General features: G+C 48.9%; 2 protein-coding genes across 6 annotated transcripts in view; both read right to left on the bottom strand.

Moving 5' to 3' along the window:
• OSBP2 (oxysterol binding protein 2) overlaps window positions 1-16,778 on the bottom strand; it is a 126,331-nt gene extending 109,553 nt beyond the window's left edge. The window contains exons 1-2 of one of the 3 annotated variants that reach the window (XM_030024882.2): window positions 16,429-16,778; window positions 8,601-8,678 (exon numbers count right to left, since the gene is read on the bottom strand). In XM_030024882.2, the coding sequence (XP_029880742.1) occupies window positions 8,601-8,678; window positions 16,429-16,712 (362 nt within the window). In that variant the 5' untranslated portion in view covers window positions 16,713-16,778. Of the gene's footprint in view, window positions 1-8,600; window positions 8,679-9,775; window positions 9,794-16,428 lie in introns of those variants that run through there. The other 2 variants (XM_041125787.1, XM_030024883.2) reach the window with 2 other exon arrangements.
• A 1,598-nt stretch (window positions 16,779-18,376) lies between these two features.
• IQCD (IQ motif containing D) lies at window positions 18,377-24,973 on the bottom strand. 3 transcript variants are annotated; one of them, XM_030025574.1, is made up of 5 exons: window positions 24,902-24,973; window positions 23,140-23,963; window positions 21,639-21,872; window positions 19,867-19,938; window positions 18,377-18,670 (listed from the first exon to the last, which is right to left on the bottom strand). In XM_030025574.1, exons 2-5 carry the CDS (start codon window positions 23,830-23,832, stop codon window positions 18,395-18,397), a joined length of 1,275 nt encoding a protein of 424 aa, XP_029881434.1. In that variant the 5' UTR covers window positions 23,833-23,963; window positions 24,902-24,973; the 3' UTR covers window positions 18,377-18,394. The 3 variants fall into 3 exon arrangements, with proteins under 3 accessions (XP_029881434.1, XP_029881433.1, XP_029881432.1); XM_030025573.1 differs by lacking the exon at window positions 24,902-24,973 and adding an exon at window positions 24,709-24,802; XM_030025572.1 differs by lacking the exon at window positions 24,902-24,973 and adding an exon at window positions 24,312-24,773.
• Between the last annotated feature and the right edge of the window lie 1,151 nt (window positions 24,974-26,124).

The raw sequence follows: 26,124 nt of genomic DNA, 5'->3' as shown, positions 1-26,124 counted from the left end.
CCACCAATGTGCTTTCATACTTAGGATATTCAGCATGGTAAAAATATCCTGTTTTTTCAGACTATAGAGTTTAGGGGTATATTTGCTTTGAGCACAAGACCTACCCAGTCTTTCTGAGATCAACTGTGGATAGAAGAGCTTGCTTCCAAGAATTTTTCCATGGCTGCAAGTTTATGCAAGTTACCATCAACATAAATAAATTTTCTTCAGAGACACTGCATGAATTATGGCCTGTGACCTTGAACACGACTTTAAAGTCATCACACTTCTGACTTTTTGCCAATTTTCAAACAACGCTAAAATTATAGCACAAAATTTCTTTCTGTATGAAGTATTTCTTACTGATAGATATCTAGATGCAAAGCCCACATGGTTGTATAGACATATTTCTTCCTCTATTTTAAGGCCTAGGCACAAGAAGACAAAGCTAAAACTTCACATTTAAAACCCAATCTAACTATTGCTTCTCAGCCCTTTACTGTGAACTCCTCAGTTCAGCAACTGCCTTGCTCTAGGTTTATGTACTGTACAGTGTGAAGGCTGGTTTCTAGGTGTGCACCCAGCACAGATTTGGAGAGCGGTTCATTCAGTTGCATTTTCTCACCAAACATGACAAGCAGCTGCTTCTGCTCAAGGCAAATACTTAATGTCAGCAGACAACAGCAACTTCTGAGGCCTCCTGCAACCACCCAGAAACTTTATTCCGCAACAAAAAAAAGTGTTCAGCTCTATAATCAGCATATCCTACTTTTGGTAGGTAGCAATTACCTCTTCTTCACAGAGACCAGCGTAGGCAGCTGCCTGCCTTTCAGAACCGATTTAAGTGGCTGGGTAGTGGGCATAAAATTGCTACCCAAGTCTGAGCAGAAGAAGGGAGCATGAACTTGAAAACTGAAAGAGACACTTAGGTATACAAGGTACCTCCATGATGTCCATTATCTATGAAATGATCAGACTATCCTTTGAGGACACGCTCCTGGGGAGTGCAGAGCTCAGCAATCCAGTGAGCAGCAATTTTTTCCATAAGAAATGATAAACAGTGAGGGGAAAATGCAAGCAGGACCTTAAAACATATCTGCAATTGAGTGCATGGGGCAGTGTAACACAATGTAAGATCCTTCCCATTCCTTATGGCACTACCCAAAAAATAAAAAGATTTTGGCAGCTGGTTTTTCAGCTGCTGGAGGTGCCAAGAGTTTTGTTTTTTTAAATAGAAATCAAGAGTTAACTGCTTCCTGGCCTGTGATTCGGACTGGCAGATCTCTTGGATCAAATCCTGCAGATGCCCAAGTGACCTTGGACAATCACTTCTGGACAGACCTGACACATCTCAGCTGCTTCAGCTGCAAGGCCAAATGCCCAAAGCAAGTCTTCCAGCACTGGTGCCCCCAGACCTCCTCCTGAACAGTCACATTTTCATTACCATCAGCCTACTTAGATGAACACTGCTCATCAGGGTCAATCAAACCAATCAAGGATGAAGCACAGAAAAATGTTACAATGGTTAGAGCAAGGTATTAAATTTAGGGTTTACATGCATATACGATTTATGTGTATATATATATATGATACAATTGATTTATATTGTATCACAGATATTGTATTGTATCATATATATTGTATTATCAGTAATATATTGTTATTATTACATATAATTTATATTGTATCATATAATTTGTCACAAAACTCCAAAATAACAAGTAAGCACAGGGTGACAGTGTTTTACTGTATTTACCTTCACAAAGTAAATGCCACAAAGACAGTCAGACTGCTCCTGGCACTAGGGACACCACGTTCCCTCTAGCCTGCACACAAGAATATACAACCATACAAAGCACATATCAGTGCTTTCAGAAATTTATCTTGGGGATCCGAGTCATGCCAATACTCTGCATTGGGATCAGTGTTCAGGGGCTATATGTTTTCTGCAAAAATCCTACGGATATTGACCGTGGGTTACCAGGAACAGAAGAGTTAAACGTATGGCCAAGAGGGAAGGCAAAGTCAGTGACCTTCACAAGGGACTGCTCTCACGCACAGACAAGGATGAGTTACAGCTTTAAGCAAATTTCCCAACTGCTCAAACCAGACTTTCAGTGTTATTTTAGTGTACTGTCTTGCAAGAATACTTCCATGGCGCAATAAGATGCTTGGAGTTTTTTAATGCAGAAATACTCGAGCTGCTTCAGCACAGTCTGAGACCTGCCCTCCGCTCTCACCAGCTTCGTGCTCCTCTGGTTACAGCCAAGCCTAGGTACTAGTCTCCCAGACGGCACTTCACAGGACACCTTCACACCTTCTCGAGAAGAATCAGCTGCCGTCCCATCCCTCTCCTCCAGGCAGGCAAGGTTCACATCCACAAAAGCAGCATCAGCACTTCATTCAAAGTCACTACCTTTCATTTCAGCAGCCACTTTGGGAACCCAAGGGACTTCCAAAGAAGCCTGCTGTACACGTACCACAAAGGCAAAGAAGCAATTAATGAGCAAAACCGCATTTTGCACAAACGGGCCCTTTGCTGGGCCAGGAGACCCACGCCAGCCCACCCAGCTGCTCAGGCTCTTGGGAAGCAGAAGGATTTTGCCGGCAGGTCCCAAAGCCCCACTGCAGGTCCAGGCCCTGGTGCTTCACAAAGGGCATTAAAAACCCCTGTCCCTGAGTGCCTGAGAGCTTGTGTCCAAGCAGCTCCCGTCAAAGGGACAGGGCTGGGAACAGTTTATTTTTAGACCTCAGCCTCAGCAACGTTCATTTCCATAGGAGACACATCAAACGCTTACCTTCTCTAAATGCCTGCCTCCTCTGCCTCTCTAACAATTTCAAAGTTAGACTGCTTGAGACAGAAGAAAGAGATTTTTGTTCCCTAATCAGGACAACTTAAACTGGATGAAGCAAGCATAGAGCTAACACACACAGGGGCAACAGACAGTTACTTTGCCAGTGCAGAAAAAACAAAAGTGAAGACAGGAAAAGCAGAAAGATATTTGCTGTGTGCCTTAACACCGATCAGTGTATTGATACACACTCCCCCAGTATGGTATGAGATATGGATAGTTACACCTGTGAAAACAAATATTGACAATACAACTCAGCACCAGAAGGAAACCAGTTCTCTGAAGCTTTTTCACAGCTTTACATTTTCTCCAGCCAACAGAAGAGAGAAATTCTGTTGCATAGCTTTGAAGTGTAATATATTGAAGACCAAACATTTATACACAAGCATTAAGGCAGGTCCTATACAAGAAAGGCCAAACTTGGTCTAAAAGCCACCCTGTGCATACACGAGCTCCTCCATTTAAGTAAATCCAGGAAGGTGCTGGCAGGACAGTGACCCATGTCCCATGTCTTTCTAGCAGCCGCTACGAAGGACGCTGAGCCCCTGGGGTCTCACCCCAGCAGGTTCAGCTGCTGGAAGGTTTCCACCCAAGGAGCCCGAAGTGCTGCAGGGTGGACAGGACAAGTCTCCCTGAGGGAGGAGGAAGACCCCAGCTGAGCTGCAGAGGAAAGCAGCCCACTGCTTAGCCAGTTTTCAGAGCATAACTTCATGTAGGTTAAAAATAAAGCTGTGTTCATCCTCCTCCTTTCCTCCCAGCATACACCAAAGTGCTTTTATGCATGAAAACTCATTTTTCTTACCTTCTCTGCCCATTTTTATTTCTTTATTCTTGTAAGGAGGTGCAGGAAGAAAAGCAGGTTTAAACCTTCAATTTTCATTTTTTTTTTTTTTTTACTGTTTTACCAGAGATAAAAAGAAATGCTCTAACAGGGAATAGAAGGCAGGCCACTGTAGGAAATCTTCCCATGGTCCCATATCAACATATTAAGGAGTACACACCAGTGGAAAAGCAGTAAAATGCTCTTTTCCCAAGTAAGGGAGCTAGATCACATCACATTCATGCTTGCTTAAGACTAAACTAAGCTGTTCAGACTACAACAGTTGCACATGGGAGCAGATTCTTTTTATAGACATCTGCCGCAGCAGAAACGCTACTCGAGGTTTTATTAAAGAGAGAAAAGGTGCACTTTGCACCTACTTTGCTAGTGTGATGTGCCTTCGTTAATTTCAATCACAGGAGCACAGTGAAACTGGACAGTGATTTTAATCATTTCTGCTAGGTTTACAACCCTCAGGCTATAAACTCGCCCTCAACACCCCATACATTACCACCATGTTGTTGTCTTTGTTTTCGTCCCCTACAAAGCAGGCAAACCTCCCCACATTTTCTCCCATTAGCAACTATAGTAAAAACATTTAGGGTGAAAGACAGCTTTGCAACACTGAGCAAAGCCCACCGCCCCAAAGCCCATCACATCTCAACTGGTAGGTCCCAGGACAACTGGCTTGGGTCTTGTATTTCGTACTGTTCTCCTTCCGTCGGACAAAGATATACTCAGTACAGAGTGGAAAAAAGGCAGCGGTCCCAGACACACGCTGCAAGCTAAATATCAACAATTCACAAGCAACTCTTGCATGTCCTCTAAATGATCCTTGGAAAGCCAAGAGGGTTTTTTGATAGAAGACTTGATGCACTGTGGCTTTTCTTAAAGCAATTCCCACCAGGGAACCTCTACTGATGTGGCAGCAGGAGGGAGGCACAAGCTCACCTAACAACAAGTCCCTCCCTCAAGTCTTCTGCACATCTTAGGCTCCAACCCCAGCAAGACAATGTGGGACCTGAAGCCACGTACACCCTGCTGCCAACCAATGCAAGGTATCGATCCCAGGTTTGGGCAGCACAAAAGTCTGATCAACAAAACCTTATCCCATAGTCTCATCTGGCCAAGGAATATGTTCAAAGGCATTCCTGCTGAAATTGAAAATCTTCATCATAGGAACACCTCAGACCAAGTTCACAACAACATTAAAACCACACTACGTTAAAGATTATGCAGCTCCTACTCCCATTACAACCATCCAGCCTTACCCTGTGAAACACAGGGCACAGCACAGCAGTCATGTTACAGAGGAAAGCTCCACTGCCATGCTCCCAGGGCTTCACTACAAATGCGTCACTGCCTCCCTGCAGCATCCATAGGGAATTTTCCCTAAAGCTCTCGGTGCCCCATTCTGACAGCAGAATTTGACTCTCACGATCATTAAGCCTGTTACAGGTATTGTGCACTTGGAAATCAAATGCAAATATCCTGATGAAATCAGTCTCATTCCCACAGCACGTGCTTTACGCTGTCTCCAAAGCAGGGGATGACAGGTAATATATTAACTTGTAATATCCCCAAAATGGAGAATATCGGATACGGGCAGCTAGAGAGATACTTCATTACTGCCCTGTAAAGGCAGCTTAGGGCTGCAGATGTGAAGTAGAATTCAATCCAACCCAGTAATTACAGACCTTATCTGTGCTGAGATACAGTGCTGCATCATCTAAAGGTACTTAGAAGTGACAATTCAGGGCCTGATGCCTACAAGCTGTAAGGAAGAAAAAATTGTCTTATTGCAGGGCAACAAAGGATGACTTGCTAGACCTCTGCAAGTCAACTTCCAAATTTAAAACTAAACTTCTAAGGCACTTGCATCCATAGGTTTTCGACTTCAAAGCAGAAGTCTTCACTGCTTTCCTTGTGGTATAAAAGAAAGGGACAGAGAGGAAGAGGTAGGTGCCTCACCCAGTGCATAGTCAAAGTTTACCTACATAAGAATGCAGGGTCCTCAGAAAACAGTTCAAGGGCAGCACCACAGCTGGGACATCCCAGAAACTACACGGGCAAAAGTAAACAGGTAAGAAAATATTAACATTTCTGTCTTTCAGCTCCTAAGCAAATCCCACTCCTAAAGGGATCAGAAACCCAGCCAGGTCTCTACCTCCCCAAGCATCCCAGCAAAACACTATATTTATTATAAGCCTTAACTAATGAAACCATGATATACCAGTAAAGCACAGTGTAATCACATCATAAATTTCAGATGTGCATTTGTATTGGCTTCTCAATCCTCAGGCTGTCCCAATGTCAGGCAGAAGTTCTTCCCTCACTTTAAGGGCCAACTTATAACTTTAGAGAATAAAACCGTACTTATTTTTTTAAAAAAGCAGTACAGCCACAAGCAGTGCAGGAATTGAGAGCTGGAGGGGCTGGATGAGTAACGCTAGCTTTTATAAAGCCAAACTCAGTACTATTAAAAAAAATCAACTTTAGAACCAGCACAGAGCACACGGTGAGATTGCATTGTTCAAGCTGTGCTGAAAGCACCAATGTCCCAATTCCTGACCAAATCGGCTTTTCAGATTTTTAAGTATATTCTGCTCATTTCCGAACGTGAGGCACAAAAGAGCCCCAGACCGCAGGGGACATACCCTGCAGCCCGTCCCCCTTCCCACCTCCCCTGGTCGTGATGTGACTCTCGCCCGTGGGGCGAGCAGAGGAGGTACAACACGAAGACCAGAAGGATGCAGTAAACCACTGGTTATCTGTACACCTCCGGTGCTCTGCGAGCCCCGGTCAGCTCTCCTCACTTCACATTTGGAGACATGCCCATGCAGCTCTTCCCATCAGGTGCTCTGCTGACACAGCTCTCCTGCCCTCCCCAAAGCCAGCACCCAGCTACAGCTGTCTGTCCCTGATATTGGCAGTGGAACATGAATCAGGAGGAAAAAAAAAAAAAGAGAATAAATGAGGGTCTCGCACTGTGAACCCCCTGTAGCAGGAACAATGCAGGGTGCCATGGAAGTGGGGAGTCAGTCTATGAAACAGCCTGAAGCGTACAGACACAGGAATCACCAGTGCTCCCCCGGCACTGCCAGGGCAAGCCATAGACATGATGTGGCTTTTCTTCATCCTCCATCACTATCTGGAGAGCTGAAGGCAAACTTACCAAGTTTTAAGCATCAGAAACCAAATAATGACAGAATGGTACATTAACGGAGTGTGGAAGGCACCTCAGGTCCAATCTCCTGCTCTGAGCAGAAGCAACCACATCAGGTTGCTCAGGACCTTGTCTAGCCACAGCTTGAATATAGCCAAGAGTTTCCTCCACCTCTCCAGACCCTTATCCCGATATTCAGCCCCCGCTCCCAATTATAACGTTTCCTTGTGTCCACGTATGATTTCCCACGCTCTGACACCAGCCCATTGCCTCATCCCACCATGAGCAGGGCCAGGCTCTGTCCTTTCCGCACCATCCCATCATGTAGCTGTGGGCAGCAGTAAGGTCTCCCCTTCCCCTCCTCCGGTCCAGGCTGAGCACACCCACATCCCTCCACCACTCCAGCCTTCTCCTGGGGAGCCCCAAACCAGACCCACGGCCCAGTGCTGAGCAGAGGGGATGGTCCCTTCCCTCGACACGCTGGCTGCACTTCTGCTAACATGGCCAAAGAGACAGCTGACCTGTGATGGCTCCTGGTCACTTTGTTGTCCACCTGGACCCCCCAGGGGCTCTTCTGCAAAGCTGCCTTCTAGCCAGTTACCCCAGGGCAGGACTTGCGTTCACCTCTGCTGAACAACACAAGGTTCCCATCATCCTGTTTCTCCAGCCTGCCATGGTCCTTCTGAAACCCAGACCTGCCTTCTGACATAGCAGCCTCTCTGCTCCATTTGGTATCATCCACAGACTGGCTGTGAGTGCACTCACCCATTAATAAAGACATTATAAAGCAAATACTAGGACTAATGCAGTGTAATCTTACCACATCTACAAAAAAAAAAATCAAATTATATGTTCAAACACTACACTCTTAATAAATATCAAGCCATACAGTACTCCTAATCAATCCTTGACAGGATATGGCTACTATGAGCATTTAACACTACACCAGCTTCAAAAGGGGGCCCTACGCATTGTCTCAAGACAGCGAAAGTACCATACAATTCAGCAGCGTGAGCTGATAAGTGCGCTGCGCATGCTTAATACAAATTATACAGTATTAAGATGATTGTCACCTTTTGAACCATCGCAAAATGACTTTTGGTTTGAGCACTCTATTCCGTCCTGCTTATAAAAATTACATCCCAGGAGAGATTCAAAGATACAGAGCCTGCAGCAGTCTCTCACCAACATAGACCACAGGAGACCCAACTGACAAGGAAAGGAAAAAACTTTTTGGATAAAATAAAGCCACATATTAGTTTCACCTGACCACACACTATAAACCTGTAGTGCTTTTTTTGCTCCACAAGCTCTGCTGAGGAACACCTCAGTAGTAACATGGGAATAACAAATGGCGGATAAACAGCATCCAGCATCAGTCACAGTAACACACACACTTGGAAACAGCAGAGGTGGAAGGTCTCTGTCTTTTAAAAAAAGGATGAGGCTTCTGAAGTACACAGCCCTGACACCTAGCCATGCAGCACCACCCAAGCACTCGCATGATGCCATCACCAGATGCCTCCAAACAGGACTTCAAACCAAAGGCTGAAACTTAACTTCATTAACTGTTAACAAGCTGCAGGCACAGGTGGCACCCCCACCTGCTGCACAACATCTCCACATTTTTAAGACAAAAAGGTGCTTATTTAATCATGTAAACCCCACTCATGCACACTCCATCTGGAGATAAGGGGCCTGTTTCTATCCTACTGGCATGAGCATACCTCAGTCACCCATATCCATTCCGCAGCCAAATGCACCCAAACGCACCCAAACTCACCCTGTCTTCCGAATTGGGACCGGTGTATTTTTCACACGTTTCCAAGAAGAGCCATCACTCCTGACAGTTGCGGAAGACCTGAAAAAAAAAGTTTGTGGAACCACCCCTGTGCATTTCACAGAAAGAGAGAAACTTCAAAAATCATGAAGATTCACAGAACTGGCGAATTAGTTGCCATGGATATTTTCTGCTGTGACAAATACTCTTAATTCTGTGCTCAGATAAGCGACAGGCACAAAGCACCAAGTCAGCTGGGAAGTGCCCACCACCGCACTTCTGAAAACACGGCTGCACTTACAGCCCAACATCACCAAACGCCGTAGGGAGCATCCCTGGAGAAAGTAAGCAAGTAACCTGAACGCCTGCCCCAGCAACAGGAGTCCAAGTGTCTTCCCAAAGGAGCTTTGCTGCCCATCCAGGGTTACTACTGCAAGCCCTTGTTATCACATCTGCTAGGTATGCCATGGAAAGAAGCAGTTTGCTGTTCTTTAAAAGACCACACAGCTGCAGTGTTTAGGTATCTGTACCAATCAACAAGCCTAAAGTAAGAAGATCTTATGCATATAGCAGTAATACGCAAGCAGTAGGTGTGAAGGACAATGTTTTCCTGCTCTGTTTCTTACAAAGTGCTTAGCAGAAACCTGCTCTAGCTATTAATAACAGATTAAGAATCACCACTTTGTGTTAAAGAAGGAAGAGAGAAAGGCACAGACTCCCACTTCACCATATTTATCTTCACATGCATTGCAGAAGCTGCTTTAAACTGCTACATGTGCCCAGACAGTGCTCTTCATCTGGAGAATTAAGACTATATTTAGGGAAGGAAGGACCTCCCCCTGAGTCACGGTAGGGACATACATCTATACGGTCGTGATTTCAAAGCAGAAATATCCTTAAAGAGTTAGATTTTAAAAAAAAAAAAAAAAAACACCACAACAGGAAAGTTGATAGAAATACAGTTCGGCCCAAATTAGCGTGAAAGGAAGGACCGCTGGATGCAGGGCAAACACATGCGACAACGCATTTCTAACACATGCATGCAAGCCAGTCAATACTGCTCACACTGCAAAAATTTCATCGCTGCCCATGTCAGCACTGTGAACTGCACGACATAACTTGCAAGCACCAACAAACCCAGCTGTACATCAATGTCATACAGTTATGAGCAACATCACCTGGTGACAGCGGGAGGCCGGGATGACCGAGAGCAACAAGCCACATCTCAAAACAGCACTCCCAGGAGCCCATGCTTGCAAAGGTGAAGTGAATCGTATAAGCGCCTGGAACAGGACGAAGGAGGAGATTTGTTCTGCTTTTATCCCAGTGCTGCCACTGACAATCAAATTGTGCCACTGGCCTGTAGTACCATGCTTTCAATTTGCATTTTTAATTCTGAAGTTGATTCGTACATAGCCTGAAGGCTCAGCACTGACATCCTCACACCCATGCCTGCGTGAGTCAGCAATCACTGACCCAACAGCTACAAGCACATCCAGCTTCATCATCCTCTCACTTTAACTCCATCTGCCCAGCCTGCAGTCGTCAGACAGAGAAATATTAAGTAATTAATTATTAAACAAGCTTTTTGATCGAAACCAAACAAAGGCTGATATAAAGTGTAGAAAGATCCCTGCCAAGGTGCCATAGGAACAATTAAAATAATTGAACAGCATAATGAGGACCTGAAGGGAAATGTAACACCTCCAGTTAGCTCAGGTTTTGAAGCACTATCCTATTTAGGGGACAAATCTCCAGGATGTTACAGCACAGTGAGCCGCCTGCCCTCCAGATAGCAGGCTGGCACAACTCACATTTCAGGGCGACAACCTGAGTTGTTGGCCATCAGCACTAGATCGGAAGAGACCTACAAGAAGCAAAGGGCTCTGATATCACTGCACGCTTAAGTTACCTAGCTACTATGCAATTTATACGTAAGCACAAAACAACACAGAAAAGAAGCTCAACAGTCTGACTTGCTGCAACATAAAAATCAACCTATGGATAACAAAAGTCCGAGTCATTCAGAAGTGAGTTGCAGTGCTCTAAACATTGCACATTGCACTGACTGAAAACTCTTCGGAAGGAAATCAGGTAGGTTAAAAGGGATACTGTAAGGAAAAACACAGCAGGTTTCTCACATTACTTCTGACAAGATCAGCTCCTTCACCAGTGACTCACTGTGGGTACAGAGGATGACAGACCATGCAAGCACAAATTTAAACCTGTAATTGGAGCAAGCGAAGTCAGAGCTGAATACCTATTACCCTGGAAAAAGACAGAGCTGAATACCTATTACCCTGGAAAAAGACAGGCATAAGAGCTACAGCCAAAAGGCAGGTGATGCCAGTCACCTCTGCGCGCCTGGACCAGAACAGACAGCCGTATCGCTCCTCGAGCACGCCCAGCAGCACGCACTGAAGGAAGACCAACCCGGAGGCTGACGACAATTTCTCAGAGGTGAGCAAAGCCACTGTTGTCACAAAGCAGCAGCCAGCCCACACAAGCCCTCAGCTGCAAAAGGCAGAGCTGAGCAGCAGCTACCAGCAACGTGTGGGAGAAAGGCAGGGCTGGAGCAGTGACCTTCCCCTGCCCTTGCAGAGGACAACAGAGGAAGGCTACAGCAAAGGCGTCACTACACCTACATGTTCTCCAGAAACAAAAGCTGGAACGATTGAGACCAGAAACGGGTGACAGGCATCTTACTCTCCCATAAGTATCCGAGCAGCTGAGCCCATAAATATGCTTCATACCTGCAAACAGCTCCAGGAGCTAAGATTGCAGTGTGAGCAATGCTACCTGAAAGTTCACCGTGCAATTGACCTTGAGACAGCAATACAGGCTGCAGTCGTTCCACACAAAACCAGAATGCATTGCCCCTCTCAAAATTCTGCACAAGACAAACCAGTTATTTCTGCTACAATTTCATCAAATGAAGCATTTGGGCCAGTGTGCTTTATTTCTACCCGTATAATCTTAAATCAAGTATCAAGATAGTTCATAGCTCTTGTTAGCTGTTTGCAACCAGCAAACAAAACTGGGCAGAATACTACAACCGAAGGAAGAGATATAAAAATCCTCATACAGTGCTAATAATCAGGCCATGACAAAAGCACCCTTAAGGACTAAGATCTGTGTCTCATGCTCTCCTGCAGTGTCAGCAGCAGTTGCTGTTTGGAGTCAAGTGAGCCTGACTCCCCCACCGCAGCACTAAACTGGGAGCAGAGCAGTCAAGCCTGCAACAAGCAGCCCGGGAAAGAGCATCGCTCATCTCACACCGCAGCAGCACTCAAGTGCTGCTCTGACGTGATGTGCCCCGATGGAGCCGTGCAAGCACCGCGTCCCCAGTTACAAAGCACAGAAGAGGAGCTTCCTCAAAAATGGGCAAACGGTGAACAGTGATCAACAGCAAAGCACCATATGGATAAAGCGAGTATCATGTGAAAACAAGATGACTGGGAACACGAATTATTAAAACGCTTGTTTGAAAACAAGCGGCTCAAAGTCACCATGAAGCCATAGGGCTGTCCTTAAAACCTGCGTGCTCCAACACCCCAAGGATGACAAACATTCAAGGACATCCAGCTACTTCTATGTCTGCAGAGGGACAAGCCATTATAGAAATCATTCTAGGAGAGTGTCTCTCTCTCCTCATTTTATTATGTACAAGCTAAATATAAAGAAACATATTTTCCTCCCCTGAGGGTGGTGGAACACTGGAAGCGGGGCCCAGAGAGGCTGTGTAATCTCATACCTCGGAGACATTCAAACCTCAGCAGCTCAAGGTCCTGAGCAACCTCACAGGGTGGCCCCACATTGAGTGGGCACTGGATCAGAGGCTCCCAGAGGTCTCTTCTGGAAATCCTCAATTCCTCCACATCTCTAGTATCAGCAGCGGTTTTCAAGCTCCTTCCTGAACTCACCACCTCAGCTCTCAGCTGGAGTCTAAGTACAAGAAGCAGGAAAAAAACCCTCCAGGTTGTACTCAAGACCTTACAATGCTAACCAGGAGTTAACTGCTGCATAAACAAAGCTAGTGAAGAATGCTGCTCTGGGAAACACAGCTTTTCCAGGGAACTGAGCTGCCCATGCCCTCCACCTTTGCAGGATAACACAGACAAGACAGCTAAACGGCCCCAGGCACCCATCATTCCTCTAAGAGCAGACCCAGCAAGGGGAGCTAAGGCTGCTTTCTGATGAGAAACCTTTCACTTCACAATGACCAAATCACAGCATGAAACATTTTTTTCCTTCCCTATTTGGCACTGCTTTAGCTGTTACATCCTGTGACCACAGAGAGTACTGCTGAAGGCTCTTCAGACACCTAACCCATGAATAACGGGCTATGGACCAAAACCACAGAGGCGACAACATGAAACTCAAGCTCTTCAAAATATGAGAAAGCTGCTCGGAGAAGACAACACTCATCTGGAGCATCGATCACAACAGCCAATACCAATCTTTGATGAATTAATACTTACCTAAAGATGCTCTCTAATCTCCTTGAAAACACTTATCTGTTCAAGGTGATTAGATTCTCCTGTACAGACACGCTAATTATAGATAATGATGAATCTATAAGTGGCAGCCTGCCAGAGTAGTTTAGAAAGAGAGTTTTGATCATTAGCAAGTCAAGTAGACTAGTTGTGTCAACTGCCCTCCAACACAGGCATCGCCTTTGTGCTGCAGATTCCCAAGTCAGCCAGAAAACTTGGTCAAAAAACAACCTAAGAGGGACAATCCATCAAGGGCAATTAAAATGGCCCAACTATCTTGCTGTGTGACTCCTGGAAGTTCCTAAATCCACACTGCTCACTCCAGAGGAGGGTACCACAGAGGAAATCTTCAAGAATTACTTGGCCGTTATCATCTTCCACAGGTTCAGAGTAGGGAATATGAAGCAAAAGCACACGATCTGCAGGGAAGCTTCGCTGGCAGTAAGACTTGATGTCTTCATAGATTTAGCAAAGATACAGGAGGCTTTAAATACTCCATTTGGAAAGAATACTCTAATTAAAAGCTTTAATTCAGCAAACTGTCCCTGTGAAACCAACCGAGTGGAAAACAGGCATTGCACCTGGCTACCCAAGAAAACCCCACCGAGCAGCTCCTGCCGGATGGCACTGCGCCCACCCACACACCATTACAACGGGAGCTCCCAAGAGGCCGCGCAAGATTTTAAGAGCTCAACTCTACAAACAAAAAACCTACCAGGAATCACCACCAGGCAATGTGACAGGCTGTTTTTTTTAAAGCAAGCTAAATGGCAAGCAGCAGGAAATTCAAATGAAACGAAAAGCTTCAATCTGGAACTAAATCAATACACAAGAGGAGGCCACTTGGGCATCACGGTGCAGTTTTTCCAATTAAGATGATTTTAGTGCACAAGAAAAATGAAGTTTCTATCAAGCTAGTCCTGAACAGTCAACAGCTAAATCATCCAGGTTGTGTACCAGGGCGACCACCTTCCAAACTCAAGCTACAAAGGCATCAAAAGCCATGGAGAAAAGGAGAGCACAGCAATTCACCTGCAAGGGCACGATTTAACCTGCAAAGCCCTTAGCAGCAAATTCTGGCATGCACCTTCAGAGCTGGGATGAGCACAAAGGCCCAGCAGAAACTAAGACACGTGGCTCACAGAATAGCAAGAGACCTCTATAGAAGTTATTTCTTAAATTCTCTGCATAGAAGTCAAACAAGCAGCAGTCCACATGTTGCCCAGCAGTCTGCTCACATAGAGAAGGTCAATGAAAAAGCACCACCTGATACCTGGAGCTTCCTTGCTCCTGTCAGTTAGCTAGAAGTAGTATTAAAATAAAAATGCCAGTTTACCCCAGACTGTCTCACAGGAGCGCTATGCGATGAGCAATTGGAGCTGATACTTGATGGGTTGGCATGGCTGTTACTTAAGAGCATTGGTTTTGAAGAGTATCATGGAGGCTTTTTTCCATTTAAGAAAAACTTTACCACGTGTTCTGTACTATATTTTTGTACTCCTGACTCACAACCAAATTAACTCAGTTCTCATCGAGCCCAATGACGAAAAGGGGGCACAAAAAACCTTCAGCATCAATTTTCCCAAACAGCTGCTGCGGGTCTGCACTGGCTGAAAGCTCCACAAAGTAAAGCAGTTTCAACTGCTTCACGTGCTGCTCAATTTCCTGGGGTGTTTTTGTTTGTTGTTTCAGCCTAAAACAGATCAAATTGTCTTAAAATAAACCCACTTGTTCCGATCTAAAATAATTGTTGAAGAAAACCACTTGTTTGCCTATGACAGATTTGGCACCAATACAGAAAAAAAATACCCTGACATGGCTACAAGTGGAGCACTAAACTTCAACAACCTTTTCAAGCTGCATAGCTCTGCTGGTCCAGATCTGAACTGGAGTTAAAGAGCATAAGCATACCAGAAAGGATTACAAGTAAATTAGCTGAATTACTGAGAGGTAACTACATTCTTACAGGGGTGTTCATTACAGAACATTTTTGTTTGGTTTGAGTTTTGGGGGGGGGGGGGTTTAAACAACTCCAAGTAGATAAACACACCATTGAACTTCTGACCTGTTACCTGGCACAGTCCGACCCCAGGACCCAGGTTCCCAATCTCTCTTTAGAGCTGGAGGAGTTTATATTAACACCTGACAGTGAGCTGAAGCTCAGGGATCTCCTTCAGGCTACGTGTCATCAGCTGTAGCTGAGAAGATGAACTTTGTGTGAGGAGGAAAAACAGCTTTTGCCTGCCCTTTAAAGAGAAGTCCTCACTCACGGGGTTTGGGACTTTAAAGATGTACTATTTTATAAAGCTCTAACCATCTTTAATATCTGGTATCCTCTCCATGTCCTCACATACAGCCAACATATACTCCACAATACTGAAGGTGACAGAGCACTTGGCTTCCCAGTGACAAGAATAAACATGACCCTTCCTAAAGGATAAAACCACCAAAATCCTACAACACCCTACGCCTGTATTTTTACCGCTCAACTGATACAAGAAACACAAGAGAACCTACTAAAACAACATCACTTCGGATCAAACCTCGCAGCCTCCCATCCCCATGTCTGATACCCTCCTCACCGAACCTACAGCCTGCCTGTACAAAAACCATCACGTTAGACAGCAAAGAAAGCCAGGCAAGACTTTTGAGTCACCGCTAAGTGCTATAACTTCCTTCCTTCCTCCAATAACACAGCCTCCTGCCTCGGCTGCCTCCCGGAGCACAACATCCCAGGCCATCCTTTCCCCTCGGACACAGCTGCCGCAGCGCTTGCATTTACACGCACGGCTACTGGAATTATTTGCAGCCTCTAGTCTCCTGCCTGGCAAAAAAAAAAAAAAAAAAAAAAAAAAACAGGAAAGGTGCAGAAGCAAGTTACAAAAGCAAATCAATTTTAGGCGAGAAGGGTTTTTTGGTTTGAGGTTTGGGGGTTTTTTTGGTTAGAAGGCTTATGATTTTGGCTTTAAGGGTAGTTGTAGCAGTTGTGGCTGCTGCAGCGGGAGGCGGAGGGATGGGAGATCAGCGGGCCGGCTCCTCTCCACGGCACTGAGAGATCAAAACCCGAGTTTTGCTTTAAAAAGGGAGGGAGGGAACCACCAAAAACACCCAACTCGGTTCCCAAACCGAAGGGATTTTCGTTCCGCAAAAGCGCAGACCCCGCGGGGTGCTCCCCGCCGGCCGGCCGCGCCTCGTCCACCCCGACACCTGAGGCACCTGCCGGCGCCTGGCGGGGCTGGCACCGGTGTACCCGGCCCGGGCAGCCGAAGGACACCGCACCCGCCGCAGCAGGCCCGGCCCGGTACCGACCCGTTCCCCGCCCCCGTCTCCGGTACCTGTAGTAGCTGAGGAGCCCGTTGCTGAGCACGAACCAGCGGCGCTGGTAGCCCTTCAGGTAGTTGGTCCACTTGAAGAGCCAGCCCTTGTAGGTGTCAGAGCCCGGGGCGGCGGGCGGTCCCCCCGCCGGTCCCCCGCCGCCCCGTCCCCCCGGCTCCGCGCTCATGGCCGGCAGCTCCTGGCAAGCCAAGCAAGGGACGGCGCTGAGGAGAGAGACCAACCCGCGGGTGCTGTTGCTGCCGTTGCCGCCGCCGCCGCCGCAGAGCGCGGCCGCCTTCCCCATAGACCCCGCGGAGGCGGCGCGGCCCGTCCCGACGGCTCCGCTCCCGCCGCCCCGCTCCGCTCCGCCGGGCACCGGCGCGGGGGGCGGCGCCGCGACCCACGTGACTGTGCGGGGGGGGGGCGGGCGGGGGCGGGCGAGGAGAGGCACGTGAGGCGGCGGCGCGGCGCGGGCGCCCCCTGGCGGTGGGGTGGGAAAAGCCCGCCGCCCCCCCCCCCGCCATTTTGACACCACCCCCCCCCCCCCCCCCCGCCGCCATTTCGCGACCCCGCCGACACGGGGGATATCGTGACTTTACTGCGCCGAGCCCTCCTTTTACAGACGGGCTGCGACGGCGACCGAGCAGTCGGTGCTTTGGCGGAGCATCAGAGAAAGCTCTGGAGAGCGGGGGGGGGTGTTATGCGGCCCAGAGGAGCCCCGTGGCCCGCCACGGTTGTTGTGCCATCGCTCCAACAAAAACACTGAAAAAACCCACTCTTAAAGCTGTTTTAAGAAAAGGATGACCTGGGGAAGAATGCAAACCAGCAAGAAAACACGGAAAACCTACGAGATCGCTACGTGAGCATGTGTGGGGCAGAGGGGCCAGCACGAGGGCCGGCAGTGCCGGGCCGGGGGAAGGTGCTGTCAGAGCTCACATAAAAATCCTTCTTCTTGGTGCCGCCTGCCTCGCCGCGAGGAAAAGCCCTGTCCCCCTCGCCTGCTTCCCCCCGCGCCAGCCCACCGTCCTGTTTTTTATTATCTGGGTCATGTCTGAGGGGGGATCCCTCTCCACAGCGAGCCCAGCAAAGCGCCACGGGGACCTGTGGCAGACGCTGCCCTGCCAGGCGTCCCCACGTCCACCCAGGCCCCTTCCCTTCATGTCCCCCCCCCACACACCCTCCCAGTCCCTGGGCAGGGGGGATCGCCTTTCTCTGATCTCTCTAATCTGCTTTGATCCTCCCTGATCGCATTACTGCTCGCCCATCACCTGCACGTGCACCTCTGCCTGCTCGCTCACGGCAGTCCCGCCAGCACAGGCAGCCCAAACCGAGAGCTCCCGCCAGCCTTTGCCAGGGTCTCACAGGGGACTCGTGGGCACAGGCGGTGAACGTGACCTTGGGACCAACCATCTCCGTCTTGTGTGACAGCTGGGCCGTGGACCCAGCACAGAGCAGGGAGGCTGGGCTGCTGTGCTGGAAGGGGGAGCGGGAGGGGTGGCACGAGGCCCATGGGGAACCCCACAGCACTTAAAGGGTTCCAGCAGGCTGGCGGCAAGCAGCGAGTCAAGGTCTGGTGAACAAGCGCCGTCAGCACGGAGCGGCCGGTTTGAGGCTGAGCTGGGAGATGCAGGGCTGGGGCTGGCCATGCGATGAGCAGCAGCGGGCTGAGGTGTGGGTGAAGGGGCTCCCCCAGCCCCTGACACCGGCCCTGGAAACCTCTCCAGCGAGCACACTTGGCTCCAAGCCTGAGGATCTGGGCTAGACATCCTCCTCCTTGCAGAGAGGTAGCAAAGCCGAACCTAAAATGGTGAGGCATGCCTTCACACCACTGCTTCGATAGATTCCAACTATGAGAGGCAGCCCCAGCCCTGGAGAGCTTGGGCAGTAATGCAAATGCTCTCTCAAATCTAATGCTTTTATCTGGAAGAGCTCAGTCCCAGTGGAGTCAGCAGCTTTGCCAGGAGGAGAGACAATAGATTTTGTGCTTTATTTCTTAGTCTTCTTGCCCTTGCCCTTCTTCTTCTTCCTTTTTGATTTGAAGAGGGACCGGACCAAGTAGCCTCTCCAGAAGGCCTGGATGCGGGTGGCAGCAAGGGTCATGGTGGTGAATTCCTTCAAAGCCTGCTCCTTCTTCTCCTGGCATATCCTGCGCTCCTCCTCAATCTGAGAATACTCCTGGAGAAGCACAGCACGTTTCTCCATCAGCAGGGACAGCTGGGCCTTCTCCTCAGTGTAGGCAGCATTAACATCCTCATACTCAGCCTAGTAAGACAGCAGAATCCAGATACAGCAATTTTAGGAACATTCAGTAGCTTTTCCCTGTACATCCCTAGGTAAGAGTTCTTAAACCCATCCTGAATCCAGGCAGAACCATGACTGGGAGCTGAGCTGAGCCTTTCCAAAGGGACTCAAAAAGGAGGCATGTACCCAGTACTCGGGGAATTTCACGAGATGCCAGGTCCTACTATCTTCATGCTCCTCTGAAAAATACTCTCATAATTCTCCCTGTGTTGCAAACAGCATCCACCCTCAGCTGGCAACTCTCACCAGGTAACGACAAAGGCAGGTCCGAGCCCCTCCTGCAGATGCTCTGTGCAAAAAGACGTATCACTGCAGTTTGGGTAAGGCTGAGCCTGAGCTAACAACTTTGCTAAGAAGCCATTTAGATGAGTGGCACTGAAGCCCAGCTGATATGCTGTACGCTGTTGAAAGCATGAGAAGAGCCAGACCGTGTCAGCTTGGAAAAGGCCAAGGACAGGTAGTTTTAATGGTGTTGCTGTACTTCCAAGCTCAGCAGCAGTTTATGGCTTTTCTAATGCCTTTGAGGAAGCCACATGGAGGTGGAAGGTTAGGAGAACCACAGTGTGGATGTGTGTCTGCCTTAGCAAGTTTTGCCCCAAACCTGCCATGACATGGTGCTCCAGCCACCCCGCAGACAGGAAACCAGAATAATCACATTGTTAAACATCTGACAAGGGGGGATCATTTCTTACAATTAGCAGCCAGCTTCTAGGCCCCTCCCTACCTTTTGCTTTGTTAGTAATCCAGTAGCTTTATCCATTTCCATAAATAGGGCAAGAACAGGAAAGCAACTAGGGCCTTCTCAGAGATGAGGTTGAGGGGTGCTGATGTGATTCTCAGCTTGTTGTGGTTAAGTTGGATGCCAAGGCAGCAGTATGCAGGCTGTTCATTTTCTTAGCACTCAGCACAACTCTCAAGGGGGACAGCAGAAACAGGAGCATGATTTGGACACCAGGTAGGGCCAACAGGATTGAGGATTGAAGCAAAACTGAAAAACCTGTTCCCTAGCATCAGGTGGGCATGTCTGAGGTCCACTGAGTCTGGAGAACTGCCCCTCACTTCCACAGCCTCCTGTGTAAGAGCCACGTGTCCATTTGGACAGGAATCTACCTGAACATATCACCTCATGGGAGAGCAAAGCACTTCAAAGTGGATACCTGCTTTTCTCCCATGTCTGTGTCATATTTCTGGATCCAGTTCACAATTTCCGTCTCCACTCTGCACTTCCTCTGAAACACAAAGCAAGATAGGTTCCTTGCAGGCACCTGAAGCCTGGTAAAAAGTAGCCTGAGTTAGGAAACAGTGTAGCTTTGAGCCCCAGCATCATTATATTGAGTATAACACCTCCTCCTTGTGGCAAGCTTCCTTCAGCTGACGCATATTTTTTTCTGCCTTGGTTTAGGGATTCTCGTGGGACATTACCTGAGGCCAAAAAGGGCCTTATTTGGTTTACAGCATGGAGCTGGGGGATTGAAACGCATCTGAAAGGTGCATTCTGCAGTAGGAAGTGAACATGTCTGATGGAATGTGGCATGTCATCGATAAATTGGGGCAACCACCCTAAAATTGAAGCAATAGAGAACTGCTAAACATGAAAGCGGGACAGAAAGTACTCAAATGATGATATATTTTAAAACGAAGAGATATTTTTAGCTGTAAAACAGTTTAACAGTGGCTATACTGTTATATGCAGTATAACCAGGTATGGGCAGTTTACCCCAAGCTGCTCTATCTGTGCTCTGTGGAATCATCAAGAGAAAGATCAGCTAGAGCCCATCACAAGTGCCACACGATTTCCTGTATGACACTGACCCAGGATGTCCCAAGGGCTCCCAGGCCATCATGAGGTCAGACCTCAGCTATTTAGACCACAAGTACAATCTTGGGCCACACAGGGCCTAGACAATGTGCTAAGGAGGAGGAAAGGAGACCTCTGTGGTCAGTAAATCTGTCTGCCTGAGCATTAGAATGAGCTGAGCAACTCATCAACAAATACTGCAGTGGCCTGCAGCCTCAGAAGAAACTCCCCAGTAAAGCCACTCCGTTAAAGGAGGTGTAAATGGGTAGATTTGGGATTTTGTACTGTGGCTCTAACTTGCACTTAATGCTTTGTCAGCGCCCAGCCCTACTGCCACTTTGCTCTACAAAGGCCAATGCAAGAGTGAAAGATGCCCCATTACCAGTGTGTGCTGTCCTGCCCGTGGGAGGCCAGTGCTTGTTTGGAATAAATACCCAGTAGGAGCAAAATGAGGGGGAAAAATGCTCTTTTTCCAGTTCCAGATTCTCTGTGCTCTGTGTCAGCAGCATGTTCTGCTCAGGACAGAGCTGTTGATACAGAGGCCTGAGCCTGCCTGCTGCTCCTATTTCCTCCTTCTGTATCTGCTCAGCACTGTGATAAATCACATTTCCCCCTCATTCAACTCAACCCAACTACTTGGCTTGTGTCTTCAGCAAAGTGCCAGACAGAGTAGGAACTGCTTAGCTTCCAAGATCAGCTGCGCTCAACCTTGAATACTACAAGGAACTCTAAAAGATGGCTTTATATAAAGTTTGCTCTGCTTACCCTACACCAAATCCCTTGTTTCTTAACATATGCCTTGCCCAGTAGCCTTGCTGCTCTGCACTCTGACTAGACCACAACCTCTCTAGCACGCAGTGTCACAGTGCTGTGTAGAGGTGTTTTCAGAGCTAAGTCAGCGGGCAGGAGGAGGACCTGTGAGCAGGCTACTTCCCTGCTGTCGCTGCAGGGTTGCTTTCCACTGGAATCAGCAGAGCATGAGGACAGAGCAGGTACACTCTGACAAACAGCATGTGCATCCTGCCAGGAACTAGCAGGAACCAAGTAATTACTTGCAGCAGCCAGCAGCCAGACCTGACAGCACTACAAAAGGTTTTAAATCTCCTGTTCTAGAGCTCTCCTCCCGTTTACCTTTCTGAGAGCCAGCTCTGATGCTCGATGCTCCAGTACAAGTGCATTGAGTTGTGCTCCTAGCTGCTGAACGTCCTGCTGTAGCCTGGCACACCTGGCCTGGGAGGCTTGCAGCTCCTCTTTTTGCTGTTTTTCTCCTTCCTGCTTGATCTGCTGGATGCCAGCCTTGCAGACTTTGGCCAGATCTTGCATGCTGGTTTTGAGGTCTTTGATCACATTGTCCTTCTTGTGAATCTAGACCCAGAAAACAAGAGAAAGAAATACCATCGAGAAATGCCAGGGAGGCATAAGTGGGCAGGAGAAGTAAGGCACCCTTGCAAAGGTGCAGGAGATCTAAGAAGACACCCTGCTGATCTGGTAGCAACAAGGACCTGCCACTGCTGGTTCAGGAAACAGAGTTAGATTTACACAAGGTGCTTTGGAAACCTTCCCCCACTGCTCCTCTGGGAATCTGTTAATAAAGGTCGAGAACGAACAAACCATACCGAGACCCACTGGCACTGCCATATGAGGAAAAGCCAAAATCAGAGCCACTGGAGTGAGCCCCGTGGTTCCCTCGAGCTTTGGATTAGGCTCAGAGTGACTGTCTGGGGGATGCAGCTCAGTGTGCTGCCTGTGAAAGAAATCCTCAGCTGGGACCAGTGAAACAGATTTATTCATGATGCCCTGGACAAGCTGCCAAATTGCACATAAAAATCTCAAGTGTCTCGATTCACGGATCTCCAAGGAGCGGAGCAAATGGGGAAAGCAGGCCCTTGTCTCCGTTAGCACCATTCAGTGCAGCGAGCACATGACAAAACCTTCCCCCCGACCCCTCTTGCAGGAAGGAGAAAGAAAAGCATATGTAAAAAACAAAGGATTGCTTGTCAGGCGTTCAGGGGCTTAGATGCTGGCACAGCCCACGGACTCACAGAAAGAGCCTGGGAAATTCCCATTCATTTATCTGCACCTCAGTTGCCTTCACTGAAAAAATGAAGAATTCTTATAATCACATATTAATCACAAATGCTCTAAGGCAGCTAGTATTACAGAGTTGGAAGTCACAGAAATGTTGGTTTTAAGCAAGAGTGAAGACAGAGCAGATATTAAAAATGGATTTTAATCAGAGCAATCTCTCCCCGGAATGACTTTTCATCATTTCATCAGCAGTGAATGAAGTCTTGCGCTGGCAGCTGGCACTGTAGCCCTGCCAAAACACTACCGCAGCAATTTGTGCCTGTCCTGCAGCTCCTTTTTAAACTCGGTGACTTGTGGCATTCAAGTTGGCCGATGAGAACAGGTTCAAAACATGCCAAATTCAAGTTTAAAAATATCAAGCATGCAATAAGCATTTTTTATTATATTTTGCAATTAAAATAGTGTCTTTAAATACAGGATCTGGTTTAGAAATCATTTCTGGAACTTCCTCTTTCGTAACTGCAAGAAAGGGATCGTTTTTTAGCTTACCAAAGTTTTGCTTCAGTAACACTTTGTTGGAAAACATATTCCCACAATATCATACCTCCTCCTCTCGAGTCCGGATTGCTGCTGCCAGTTCTGCCTGTAAAGCTGTGACTGCTTCAGCGTTTTTCTTAATCTGGAGGGAGATGTCTTCCATGAACTGAATCTTTTCTTCTTCTTCCACGGGACTAGTCAGGAGTCTCTCAAGCATGAAATTCCTGAACTCCCCAAAGGCTTTGATAAACACTTCAGCTGGTGACTCTCTCGCCCAGGCTTCATATTTCAGAGCCTGGCAAAGCGAAGGGTTGGCCAGTAAGAGTCTCAGGACATTTCTAACAGAACATTTCAGACGTTGCTCTAGCAAGCAGAGACAACCCTGTTGTTCCTCAGCTCTCATGGTGTCCTCTTCTTCCGAGCTGGCAAGCAGGTGCTCCATTTCGTTTGAAAGCTTTTGGTGCTCGATCAGGTTGTTTGTGATCTCAGGTCCCAGCACATCAGCAAACCTGTCCAGAGAGTCAATAATACGTGGGATCAAACTGCTCATCTCCAGCTTGGCAATTGTCTCATCCAAGACGGTTATGATTCTTTCCGTCTCCATGCTATCGGGTTTTAACTGACATGGATCTAATGCCTTCATGGCATCTAAAGTGATCATTGCCTTCTCTGGAGTTGCCAAGCCCTTCCCCAAGGGCTTCTTTCTTTGCTTCACGTCCTGAAGTGATACTCGGAATACAGCTGGATCCCCTGCTGCCATGGCTTCAGTTAAACACTTGTGAGTTGAGCGTTTTGAGGTCTAGAAAGGACACGACACCTCTTACTCAGTCAAAGAATATCAAGGTCCCTCTGCTGCTGCTGTCACATATTCTTCTCACTTGGATTTTATCTCTAAAAGGAAAGCATGGTGACAGCATTAGAGAAACAGCGTAATTTGGGAAAACCTGGGCGTTTCAGATTACTCCAGAGTTCTCCCTGGGTCTGGGCACAGGGTCAGGACATGGGGTCGTGCATCAGAACCGGTCTCTATCCCAGAGAGGCTGTCAAACACCCACGGGAAGGGAAGAGAGTAATGGACTCCTGACTTTGAAGGGTGGTGGGATGGGGAGAAAGCTCCCAACTGCTTCTAAGTAGCAGCGGAGGCGGAGAAGCACGCATTGCAGCTCTGCAATCCCTAGAGGTGTGTGGAGAGGGGCCACCTTGGAGGGAAGCGCAGGGCTGCCGGTGCGAAACACGCACCTCCATCCTTCCAGGTCTGGCACTGCCAGAGGTGGGAGAGGGGATCTGGGTGCCTGGAGGGGCTGCGCTGACGGGGACGAGGGCAAGAGGAGGGGGCAAGGGGCAGCTGTGTGGGGGAGGCTGACAGGGAGTGAAGGGTCCCCTCGGTGTGGGTCTGGGGGCACCAGGGGAACCCAGGGATCCCCCGGTTATGGGAGAGTCAGCGCTCGGGGGGTGGATTCCCGGTGGGGAGGACCCCCCGTGTGAGGGTAAGGAGGATCCCGGGAGGCGTCTGAGGAGAGGCCCGGGGCCTGGAGGGACAGCGGCCCAGGGGGGGATCCCGGAGGGTCGGGTGTATCTCAGGGATCGGCTCCCGGGAGATGTCGGTCCCAGGCTGCCTCCAGTCCCCGCAGCTCACTCGGTGCCGGTGCCGGTCCCGGTTCTGTCGCGGTCCGGTCCCGGCCCCGCTCGCCACCGCCCCCGGCCCGGACACCGGGCCCAGCCGGCCGCCGCAAGAGTCCTCCGGTAGCTAGGCAACCCAAGCGGGGGTGGGGCCTCTCCCGACAGCCTATGGCGATACAGCGTTTGCCCCGCCCCGTGCGGCCCCCAACACCTCAGCGTCGCCGATCGTTTGATGGGCAGCGCGGCTGTCCTATGAGACGTCCCGTGGGCGGCGAGCTGCCGTGAGGGGCGTGGGTAGCCATGTTGCTGGCCGAGGGCCCGGCGAAAGGAGCGGCGGGGAGCGGCAGCCGGGGGGAGGGCATTGGCGGCTGTGGAGAGGGAAAGGATCCCGCTCTGGTTTTCTGACAGCTGTAGAGTAGAGAAGAGGCGTCCCGAGCAGTGTCTGCTCGCAGCAGCGGTCCCTCGGGGCTCCCCAGCAATGCATTCCTGAGAGTCCTAAATATAAGCCGAAAAATAAACTTTATACCCCCCGACATCAAGCATGTCCCAGGCCCTGGCCAGTTGTAAAAGAGCAAAAATGAAGTAGGGGGAGTGTGTCAATGAGTCGGTGTCCAGGAGCCCTGCGGGGGCTGGCTGTGCCACTGAGCGTGGGGAAGGGCCCACCAGCTGTCCGCCGGACGGACAGACGGAGGACGAGGGAATCAGACGGACAGAGGTGTCGGGAGGACGAGGGAATCGGCAGCAGAGCTGTCCACGGCACCCACGGGCTGCGACGTGGGGCCTTTGCCAAGGAGAGCTTGCCGAAGGGCAGGCACGCCGCGCTGAAATACCCTCTGAGGACACGGCGCGTTCACACACCTCGGGCAGGCTGGGGTTACGGGAATTCGGACCGTGTTGCGATATTAAATCAGGCAGAACATAGAGTCTGACGAGGATTTGGAACGTCAGAACGCCAGCAGCAAAGAAATTACCCTAGCTCTAGTATTAAAGACGACTGATTTTATAGGACTGCATTCAGGGCCATAGAGATGCTAATAAACTCCAGCTGATTAAAATGCTGATGCCACCCATGCCCAATTAGCTGGTTACCCATGAATTAGCGACGTCTGCAAAGAACACATTGGCCCTGGAAAGCTGAGCGCAAGCCCTTGCCCTCGCCCTGCTGTGCGGTCAGCGAGAAGGATGCGTTCGGGGAGAGGAGGGCTTTGGTTTCCAGGAGGAACCTTGGCGAAGTGCCGAACACCATCCCGGGCTGCCGGTGATGCCAGCTCTGTCCTCGGGGGCAGGAACGAGGACGAAGCAGCCCTTTCCTCGCATGAGCAGTCCCTTTTATTTCTGTGCATAGCATGTCCGAGCCCGTGAATAAATCTCCAGCACTGGGGACTGTGCCCACTGGTCCAGCACATCGCTGGTTATTAATTATTTCCCTGCA

The sequence above is a fragment of the Aquila chrysaetos genome, chromosome 9 (genome assembly GCF_900496995.4).
Source record: "Aquila chrysaetos chrysaetos chromosome 9, bAquChr1.4, whole genome shotgun sequence".
Taxonomy (NCBI): domain Eukaryota; kingdom Metazoa; phylum Chordata; class Aves; order Accipitriformes; family Accipitridae; genus Aquila; species Aquila chrysaetos.
The sequence above is the reverse complement of the archived record's forward strand: the minus strand, read 5'-3'. Positions and strand labels throughout refer to the sequence as shown.